The sequence below is a fragment of the Nicotiana attenuata genome, chromosome 5 (genome assembly GCF_001879085.1).
Source record: "Nicotiana attenuata strain UT chromosome 5, NIATTr2, whole genome shotgun sequence".
Lineage (NCBI taxonomy): Eukaryota > Viridiplantae > Streptophyta > Magnoliopsida > Solanales > Solanaceae > Nicotiana > Nicotiana attenuata.
Window position 1 is genome coordinate 52,673,773 of NC_031993.1, and position 11,847 is coordinate 52,685,619.

The window sequence follows — 11,847 nt, forward strand, 5'->3', positions numbered from 1 at the left end:
ACTTTAGAACAAGAGATGAAGACATAACCATATTTCTTTTTTCCTTTTCATTACACTTCATTGGTTCTATTCAACTATATGCTTAAAGTCGAAGACCATCGAGGGAGAGGGATTGAGAGATTAAGGGGGAAGTCACGTTGCAAGTTTTTAATTAGTTAACGCATATGATTTGTATTTACTATAGTAACACAAGGATGTACCTTATATTTAGACCATAGTTCAGGGGTGTTTTTAGTCAAAAACTCTCTAAACTACCTTTATCAATCTTTAAATGTCTCACTTTAATTAACTCCACTAATTAAAACAATAAAGTTAGAATAGAGAAAAAAAGTAATAAATCATTGTTTTTTTTTCTCTTCTAAATTATCAAATATTTTGACACGAATTGAGTTCGCCACATTGATACTTGGGACAAGATAGAGTAACAAATATATGAAATTAAATGCTTATATGAGCAAATGTAACCCTAAATGACAACAAATTCCAACTACTCCGCACGCTTATTAAGGTCATCTTGGTTCTCTTGAGATGGTTTTGAGATTTTCTGTTGGGATGCAAACTGTTGTTTTAGTGCATCCCGATACAAAACATCATCCCAATTCACATTCTTTAACTTATCAATGAACTCATAAGACAAGACAACACGAGAAGCTTGCCCTTCTTTTATCACTCTCATCCACTCTCTTTCTGATCTTGACATTCTATATATCACTTCAAAAAACAAAAGACTACAATTGCAAGAAACAAAAGGGGGAGAGAAGATTTTGGTTTGGGAAAAAATTGCCTTTGTCTTATGGTATTTATAATACAAGAAACAAGTAGTTTAATTATGCTACATTTCTACGTATCTATAAATTTGGTAACTTAATAATTTTATGTATTCACTTGGACTTTCCTATCCATAATTGTTATTCTTGGACCTTAATAGTTGCCATATATACATTACAACTTATGTACAGCTACAAAGATAATAATTTTCACCTTAAAAAAAGTAGTTAATTTATGCATTAACTATATAGTACAATTACCATAAATTCTGTAATTGTTATGAATAACTGATTAGCCAACCCCAAATATGGAAGCTAGATGGTGAATAAGCTGATATTTCCTGTTAATTCTGGAGAGAAAATTTTAATTTATGGCCTAATTTATAATGATGATCCTAATTTACCTACTATATTTTGTATTCAACCTTATTAGACGTTGAAATGTCAAATTTGTTAAATTCCTATAAAAATAAATAACTTGGTATATTTAAGGGCACCACAAATTTGCAAATTTCGTCCAACTTCAGCATCTGACTCGGACTTGTCTTTTATAATTTGATATAAATCTACTGTTTTTCTATAATAAGTGTTGGCCAAATATAGCATTTACATTTACCTCCATTCCATTATATTTGTCACCGTTTAACTCGAAATTAAGATGTTAATTGATTTGTTTACAAACTACTACTTCTAGTCTATACAACAACAACAACAAGATACCCAATATAATGCGACATAGTGGGGTCTGAGGAGGTTAGTGTGTATGCAGACGTTACCCCTACCTTTGTGGAGGTAGAGAGGATGTTTCCAATAGACCCTCACAATAATAACAAGAAAACAAGACGGGACCACACCGAAAAATTATGTAAAAGCAGCATACACCACAAGATAGTAAGATGATCTGTTGGCCCAAGTAAAGGTTAGTTTTGAAGACTGACAAAGGAACTCAGGCATGAACCAGGACCATCTCTCAGGTCCATCCCTCAGGTGCACAAAAACGGGCATATTCGAGCATGTGGGATGCACGTGAAGGAGATAAGCTTAACTTGGTGTATTTAATATCTCCTGATCGAAAAGGTTGCATAATTGATAAGGAAAAGGACTCCTTAATCAAAGAGAACATTATCCAAGATAGGGAAGGAGTTAGAAGTTGAGATCAACTAGAACTCTTCCACTAAGGAAGAGTTGCATCAGAACTCTAGTTATTTCTTCATCTACTAACTCTATAAATTGCAGGATGTTCTCACATTACATGGGTTGCACAAAAACATAGAAGTTAAACGTGTATTGAGAGCAAAATAGCAAGGCTTTTTGCAAGCAGTTCGTGTGTGATTCAAGTGTGCAAACCTGAAGCTACATGAACCAGATTGAAGAACCAGCTCCATAAAGAGTTTATGTGTCTTTCTTTATTTCTAGTTCAATTGTAGTATGTGTTTTATATTTTACCTTTCAGCTTTATCTAGAGGCAATTGTAATAGGTACTCAGAGTATTCAAGTTAGAGTTAACTTGAAGTTGTCGCAACAGTTAGAGGCTGTGTGCTACAACTGGATTAGAGGTAATCCTTAGGTTTACAAAGAGTTTTGTAAATGCTGTTTTGGCTCAGTGATTTAGTGAAGTGTTGGGAAAAATCCTACTGAGTAGTAGGTCGTGGTTTTTTCACCTTTTGAGCCGGGTGTTTTCCACGTAAAAATATTTTTGTTCTTTACTTTCTACACTTATTATTCCGCAACAGTAGCGGAAGGAACACATAGAAGAATTAGGTCCTTCCATAATCAGTTTAAGCGAAAAATTGGACATCACACAAATCACCCCCCCCTCTTGTGTGGTATTGAAGTATAAAACATCAATTGGTATCAGAGCAGGTTATCCTTGAAGAGGTTAACACCTTAGGAATAGATCAAGATGAGCGCACCACCTGGAAGCTAGGAAGGGCAATCCACTGCTAGGCCCCCACTCTTTAATGGTCAGTACTATTCTTGGTGGAAGAACAAGATGAGAGACCACATCATAGGAGAAAACTATAAACTCTGGGACATAGTCACTGATGGTCCTCTGGCTACTACAAAGAAGAATGCTGAGGAAGTGGACGTGCCACAGACAAGAGCTGACTACACTGCTGAAGATTTGAAGAAATGGGAAAAGAATGCCAAGGCCAAGAAATGGCTTGTGTGTGGACTAGGTCTAGACGAGTACATCAGGATTCAAAGTTGTACCACTGCTAAGGAGATATGGGACACTCTACAAGTGGCCCATGAAGGAACTCCTCAAGTAAAGAGATCAAGAGGAACACTGTTATATTCTCAATATGAGAATTTCACCATGAAGGAAGGAGAAACTATCAAGGAGACGTACACAAGGTTCACAACACTAACAAATGAACTTAAGTCTCTTGGAAGAATTATCCTTGAAGAAGACAAGGTTGAGAAAATCCTGACAAGGGTCTTACCAGTAACTTGGGAAAGCAAAATCACTGCTATTCAGGAATCAAAGAACATTGCTGCTCTCAAGTTGGATGAGATGATTGGAAATCTCACTGCCTATGAACTGAGAAGGCAAACCATGAAAATGGATGCACCCAAGAAGGAAAGGAGCATGGCTCTCAGAATAGCTGAAGGTGCAGATCTAGAGGATAATAAAATGGCCATGATCACAAGGGCTTTCAAGAAGTACCTGATGAGAGAAAGGGTTCTTCAAGAGGTACAACCTTCAATAAACCAAGGGCTCCTGAGAAACAGACCAACGAAGGGTGCTACAAATGTTGCAAGACTGACCACATGATCAAGAATGGTCCTCAGTGGGAAATCGAATGGAAGAAGGAAAGAGCTGAATGAAGGAACAAGTTCAACCCAAGAAGAACAAAGGATCAACAAAGGCTATGGTTGCTGCCTGGGGAGAAAGCTTAGATGAAGACTCAGAGGGTGAAGATGGAGATGAACAAGCACTTATGGCAATTGGAGAATCCGATGAGAAATTTGAGGTAAGTATAATTCATCTCAAAGACAAGATTAAATTTTTGTCTAAAGAAAGTCTATCTGAGTTACTCTTGGATATCATTGATGAATCTGAGGATGTAAACAATGAAAATGAACAGCTGTCTAAGGAGTGTGTGATTTTGAAAGCTAAGTGCAAAAATCTGGAACTTAGGGCTAGTGAAAGTGATAGTAAAAATGCTGAGATAAAGAACCAAGTTCATAAACTTGACACCACTATCCTAGAGCTAAGATCTGAAAATCTAAAACTGAAATTAGGAATAGGTAAAAAGAAAGCTGATCACACACAACTCACATTAGAAGAAAACCTAGGAAAAATGAAAGACGAGTTGTACAAAATAGATTAGCAAATAAGAGTCCTTAAAGAGGATCTAAGCAAGGTTAAGCACGAGCTAGACAGAACTTGTAAATGGAATAGGTCCTCCGATTCACTTTCATGGCTACATGAACATCATAGTAGCAATAAGAGAGGACTTGGCTACGGGACCACTGATCCTAAGTGGGATCCCAAAAGCAAGTACCTCATACTTCCTGAGAACATAATCTGCACACGCTGTGGTAAGACTGGTCACTATAAAAGTGAATGTAATGCAAAAGAAAAGGCTAGTCAAAAGAATAAAATATTTGTTCAAGGGAAAAACAGGCTGCCAGGTTGGGCTAAAAAGAATCTGATTCACCCTTTTGCCTATAGAAAGGGACCCAAACTAGTTTGGGTTCCTAAAACTAACCCCTTATTTCCTTTTACCGGTCCAAGTGAAGGGGAGCAGCCAAATATGGTACATGGATAATAGTTGTTCAAAGCATATGACTGGAAGCAAGAACCAATTCCTTTCACTTGAGGACCTCAAAGGAGGTAATGTCTCCTTTGGAAATGGAAAGAAAGGTGAGATCATTGGGGTTGGAAAGGTAGGTAAGACTGATTGTTACTCTATTGAGAATTTCTACTTGATAGATAGCCTAAAGTATAGTCTAATCAGTGTATCAGAATTATGTGATAGAGGTAACTTGGTAGCATTCACCTCTACCAAATGTTTTGTGATTAATCTTACCACTGACAAGATTGTTTTGCAGGGAAAAAGAGTAAATAATACATACATTGTAGGTTTGTCCACACTTTCAGAAAATAAACTCACTTGCTTAAGTGTATTGGACAATGATCCCCTCCTTTGGCACAAGAGACTTGGACATGCAAGTCTGAGTCAACTCAACAAATTAGTCTCTAAGGATCTGGTGATAGGACTGCAGAACATCAAGTTCAAGAAAGACAAAGTTTGTGAGGCTTGTGCAAGGGGGAAGCAGGTAAGATCCTCTTTTAAATGCAAGAAAGTGGTAAGCACCACCAGAACGATGGAACTGGTCCATATGGATCTCTGTGATCCAATGAGAACATTAAGTAGATATGGTAAAAGATATGTGATGGACATTGTTCTTAACATCTAAAGATGAAGCATTTGACATGTTTACTTCTTTTGTTAGAAAAACTCAGAAACAACTAGGTAATCAACTTGCATCAATTAGGTCTGATCATGGAACTGAATTTGAAAATGCTAAGTTTGCTGAATTTTGCATGCTACATCATAAATAGTTGCATGACTAGACCTCTTGTTAAAAAGATTCCCTATGAGACACTTAAAGGGAGAAAGCTAAATATATCCCATCTTAGGGCATTTAGATGCAAGTGCTTTGTGCACAATAATGACAAAGACTCCCTAGGTAAGTATGATCCCAAAAGTGATGAGGGAGTATTCTTGGGATATTCTTCACATAGTAAAGCTTATAAGTTATACAATAAAAAAAAACTATGTGTGTAGAAAAAAGGTATATGTTATTTTTTTAAAACTAACATTCTTTCTGAGAGGCAGGAACAAGATAATAAAGAGATTGGGCTTATAAGAAATTCAAATGGTGAAACCACAGTCCAGCCTGAAGATGCATCACATGAAGGAACAGGTGATGGTACAGGTCCTTCCACCCAGGGCAACATGACAGGGGGAACTGACTAGAGAGGAACTGATCCTCAAACCTCGAGGGAACCTATCCATGAACCTATTCCTCAGTAACAAAACCAGGAAGGAACATCCTAAGAAATTGACACTCCTATTGCAACATCCACAAAATTGGATATAGATGAACCTGGTTCATCTGTTGATCAGAAGTTGTATAGGGGAATGATTGTTTCTCTTTTGTATCTTACTGCTAGCAGACCTGACATTGTTTTCTGTATAGGTCTTTGTGCTCGATTTCAGGCAAATCCAAAGAAGTCCCACTTGACTGCTGTCAAGAGAATATTGAGATACTTGAAAGTCACCACTGACCTTTGCCTTTGGTATCCAAAAGGTAGTAATTTTAACCTAGTGGGATATGCTGACACTGACTATGCATGTTTCCTTGTTGATAGGAAGAGCACCTCAGGTATGACACACTTCCTTGGTTCATGTCTTATGTCATGGGCTACCAAAAAGCAAAGTTCGGTGGCCTTATCTACTGCTGAAGCGGAGTATGTTGCTGCTGCTTCATATTGTGCTCAATTGTTGTGGATCAAACGGCAATTATTGAACTTTGGAGTTGATATTAGTTGCATCCCTATTTTCGTGATAACACTAGTGCTATTAGTATGACAAAGAACCTGGTTCATCATAAGAGAACTAATCACATAGATGTTAGGCACCATTTTGAGGGACAACTATGAGAAGGCTTGATCACTGTGGAGTTTTGTGCTACTAACAAGAAAATTGCTGACATCTTCACAAAAGCCTTAAGTAGAGATCACTTTGAGAGGAACATGTTGGAATTAGGGATGATTAAGATCACCTAAAAGGACCAGTTCAAGGTTAAAAAAATGAAAACAAATTGGAAAAAGTTGGTTAGAAAGTCTGTAAATTGTGTATAATTAGATTAAATCTTGCTCAGTATCATACTTTCTATAGTATACTCTTGTGCCATGTGTTAAAATGACTCATTAATCTCTAATGATATTTTCTCTATTTTGGCAAATTTAGACTTACACAAGAGAATTATCAGTGAAGAACCTGGTTCATCAAGATAACACGGTATGTTTTCTACACTCTGCATAATTTGAAATAACTATATTTGGATCATGAGCAGAGTCCTACCAAATACCAAAGTTCTTTTGAACTTATCCGTTACAAGTGAACCAGTTACGTTTAAGACTCTTGAGCGTATTAAACTACCTTGATTCTTTTAAGTCTGCTACTCAGGAGGAATAAAGTGGTTCTTCCGAAATTGAACAAGTATCTTCTGATTCTAAAGTTTCTCCTGAGGCAATTTCTAAAGTTGTTGCAAATTTGGAGAATAGATTTGTAGGATCTATAGCAGGTGTTGAGACTACATAATCTGGAGAAGTTGGTGGTTAAAAAAAAGAAGAGCAAGGGTGCTAGGAGTACTGTGAGGGGAAAGGGGTCAAGAGTGGCTGATTCTTCACCCACTCATGTGAGTTTAACCAAAGATGCAGGTGCAATGGTTCTTTGGGGAGATGAACCTGGTTCATCTGTAGAGAAAACCCTCGTAGACCACTGAAGAAAGTGACTGAAAGCTATAATCCAGCTAATTAATAGAGTTGTCAATGGCACCAAAACTCATACCATTCCCTATGGCTTCATTCTCAAAACTGTGCTTGCACATTTCAATGTACCTATGAAAAAGTGGGAAGTTAGTACAAGCATAGATCATTTTTGGGTTAATACTCTGCTTGCTTGCGATTATGAAGTCAATGTCACCCCTAAAGAACCTAGTTCATCCAAAAAGGTACCAATGAATAGCAAGGTCAAAGCCTTGATACAAGAAAGTGGGACTAAGGATGCTGAGATTGAGAAGCAGAAGAAAAGGTTGGTTGAGGTGGAAACTAAGAGAGATGCTCTCAGAACTGAGCTGGCAAGAGAAAAAGAGAAGAATGATGGCATTCCTTAAGGTATGCTGAAATTCCTCCAAGTCAAAAACCAAGCACCTAGTTCTTCCAAGCCTTAAATCCTAGCCTATAGTACATCAACCAGTGACCCAATTCGGGACTTTTTGTTTCTTTTGCTCATGTTTTCAGTATTTTTATTTCTTCTTATGCTTTGTGGTAGAATCTTATCAATCATCAATGAAATTCACTATTTTTACTCTAACTGTTTGTTTATATTTCTTTGATGGTTAAAATTCTTAGCTTGATCTATGACGATTAATCCATGATTGCATTTGAAGTAGCCCCAGTGGCCATGAGTAAGCTTTAAAATCTGGTTATCTCACATTTTTTATGCAACTTTGCGATGATGCCAAAAGGGGGAAAAAGGTTGTGCTTTAAACAATTGATGTTTAGACTTTGAACAGTGATGTTTATAACCTAATGTACCTGGTCCTTGATGATAAGTGATAAAAAGGAAAAAGCTTTCTAACTTTGTGTTGATATTGAGCTGAGTTCTGGAAGGGCCTAAGTATATGAAAAGCACACAGTTTGTCATCATCAAAAGGGGGAATTTGTTGGCCCAAGTAAAGGTTAGTTCTGAAGATTGACAAAGGAACTCAGGCATGAACCAGGTCCATCCCTCAGGTGCACAAAAATGGCAGATTCGAGCATGTGGGATGCACGTGAAGGAGATAAGCTTAACTTGGTGTATTTAATATCTCCTGATCGAAAAGGTTGCATAATTGATAAGGAGAAGGACTCCTTAATCAAAGAGAACATTAACCAAGATAGGGAAGGAGTTAGAAGTTGAGATCAACTAGAACTCTTCCACCAAGGAAGAGTTGCATCAGAACTCTAATTATTTCTTCATCTACTAACTCTATAAATTGCAGGATGTTCTCACATTACACGGGTTGCGCAAAAACACAGAAGTTAAATGTGAATTGAGAGCAAAATAGCAAGGGTTTTTGCAAGCAGTTCGTGTGTGATTCAAGTGTGCAAACCTGAAGCTACATGAACCAGATTGAAGAACCAACTCCATAAAGAGTTTTATGTGTCTTTCTTTATTTCTAGTTCAATTGTAGTAGGTGTTTTATATTGTACCTTTCAGCTTTATCTAGAGGCAATTGTAATAGGTACTCAGAGTATTCAAGCTAGAGTTAACTTGAAGTTGTCGCAACAGTTAGAGGTTGTGTGCTACAACGGGATTAGAGGTAATCCTTAGGTTTACAAAGAGTTTTGTAAATGCTGTTTTGGCTTAGTGATTTAGTGCAGTGTTGGGGAAAATCCTACTGAGTAGTATGTCGTGGTTTTTTCACGTTTTGAGCCGGGTGTTTTTCACGTAAAAATATTTGTGTTCTTTACTTTTTACATTTATTATTCCGCATCAGTACCAGAAGGAACACATAGAAGAACCAGGTCCTTCCATAATCAGTTTAAGCAAAAAATTGGACACCACACAAATCACCCCCCCTCTTGTGTGGTATTGAAGTATAAAACATCATGATCGAAATTTAAAAACAACGACAGGTATTCAAATAAGCCTACTATCAAACAAATGCGAGGGTACGTACTAACACTGCCAGTATAAATAATCTAGACTACCTAACCTACTATTCTAATCTTCGACCTCTACACCTTCCTATCACGGGTCATGTCCTCGGTCAGCTAGTTGCCATGTCATGCCTAATCACCTCACCTCAACTCTTCTTTGGCCTACCTCTACCCCTCTTAAGGCCCTCCAATGTCAACCTCTCACACCTCCTTACCGGAGTGTCTATGCTTCTCCTCCTCACATGTCCAAACCATCTAAGACGTGCTTCCCACATCTTGTCCTCAATAGTGGCCACACCCACCTTGTCCCGAATATTCCAAATCCTATCTAATCTGGTGTGCCCGCACATCTATCTCAACATCCTCATCTCTGCTATCTTCATCTTCTGGACGTGGGAGCTCTTGACTGGCCAATACTCAGCCCCATACAACATAGCCGGTCTAACAACCGCTCTATAAAAAGTACCTATAAGTTTTGGTGGTACCTTCTTGTCACACAATACACCGGAAGCAAGTCACTATTTCATTCATCCCGCCCCAATATGATGTGTGACATCTTCATCAATCTCCCCATTCCCCTGTATAATAGACCCAAGGTACTTAAAACTTCTCCTCCTAGGGATGACTTGTGAATCCAGCCTCACTCTCACCCCCCCTTCCACTACCTGAGTAGCACCACTAAACTTACACTCCAAGTATTCTGTCTTGGTTCTACTCATCTTGAAACCTTTAGACTCCAGGGTCTCTGTCCATACCTCTAACCTCGCGTTAATACCGTCTCGCATCTCGTCAATCAAAACAATGTCGTCTGCAAAGAGCATGTACCACAGCACCTCCCCTTGGATGTGGCGAGTCACTACGTCCATCGCCATGGCAAACAAAAAAGGGCTTAGTGCCGACCCCTGATGCAACCCCATCATGACTGGAAAATGGTCTGAGACCCCTCCCACCGTTCTTACACAGGTCTTTGTTTCTTATACATGTCTTTAATTACTCTAATGTAGGCCACAGGTACCCCTCTAGACTCCAAACATCTTCACATAACCTCCCTCGGGACTTTATCGTAAGCCTTTTCTAAATCGATGAACACCATATGCAAGTCTCTCTTCCTGTCTCTATATTGTTCCATCAATCTCCTAACTAGGTGAATCTTCCGTAGTCAAACGCCTCGATAAATCCAAACTGGTTCTCGGTAATAGACACCCTTCTCCTCACCCTTAGCGCCACCACTTTCTCCCACACCTTCCTAGTATGACTAAGTAGCTTAATACCCCGATATTTATTGTAATTTTAGGCATCACCCTTACTCTTGTACAAAGGAACCATTATGCTCCATCTCCACTCTTCGGGCATTTTTTTTTTCCTAAAAAAGACATTAAGTAACCTAGTAAGCCACTCCAAGCCCGCCCTGCCCACACTCTTCTAAAGCTCCACCGGTATTTTATCTGGCCCGGTCGCTCTGCCCTCCTCAACTCTAATCCGCCTGCAATACCCAAAGTCACAACGACTCTCGGAGGATTCCAAATTACCCAGAACAATGTCTCTGTTCGCATCCTCGTTTAAGAGACTATGGAAGCAAGTCTGCCATCTCCGACAGATATGCGCCTCATCCAACAAAACTTTACCTTCTTCGTCCTTGCTGCACTTCACTTGATCCGAGTCACGAGCCTTTCTCTCTCTCACCTTGGCTAGCCTAAACATCCTCCTATCCCCCCGCCTTTACCCTCAAGTTCTTCGTATAAATGACTAAATAATGCAGTCTTAGCCGCCGTAACTGCTAACTTCGCCTCCTTCCTAGCCAACTTATACCGCTCCCTATTCGACCTCCTTTCCTACTCGTCACTGCTTTCCACTAGCTTCAGATACGCCACTTTCTTGGTGTTCACCTTTCTTTGAACCTCTCCATTCCACCACCAGTCTCCGTTGCGACCACCATTGTAACCCTTCGAGACCTCTAGGACCTCTCTGGCAGCTTCCTTAATGCACTGCGCCGTTGTGGTCCACAACAGGCTCGCATACCCACTACTCCTCGAAGCTCTGATAGTCAGCAACTTAACCCCCAACTCCTGCGCTTTGTCTTCAATCAAGGCTCCCCACTTGATCCTAGGTTGGCCATACACCTCCCTCTTCCTCTTATTCCTCGTGATCTCAAGGTCCATGACCATGAGCCTATGAAGGGTCGTGAGCTTCTCATTTGGGATGACCTTGCAATCCGTGCAAAGACCTTTATCGAACCTCCTGCAGAGAAGATAGTCAATCTGGGTCCTAGCCACCGAGCTTCGGAATGTGACTAAGTGTTTCACTTTCTTCGGAAAATTCGAGTTTGCTATCACCAAACTATAAGTGGAAAAACTATTAGGTAGTAACTGAAAAGTTAACTGAAGTGAAACCTAGAAATTAACCATTGATCCAATTTGATTGAAAATCCTAAATATGAGGCGAAGATCTCACACTAATAGTTAGTGAAATTGAGAAAGAATAATCTTAAGAAGATTCGTTATTTTCTTAATGTCACCATACAAAGAAATAATGAAGTACTGTACAAATTAAAAAGGTTTGGAAAATATAATTAAAGCACTTCCAGTGTAACCATAAAAGGAAATAATGTAACTTTTGCTAATTAAAAAGTAA

General features: G+C 38.9%; 1 protein-coding gene across 1 annotated transcript; it reads right to left on the reverse strand.

Annotated features, from left to right (window-relative positions):
• LOC109226224 lies at nucleotides 488-10,133 on the reverse strand. Its single transcript, XM_019391018.1, has 2 exons — nucleotides 9,944-10,133; nucleotides 488-711 (listed from the first exon to the last, which is right to left on the reverse strand). Exons 1-2 carry the CDS (start codon nucleotides 10,131-10,133, stop codon nucleotides 488-490), a joined length of 414 nt encoding a protein of 137 aa, XP_019246563.1.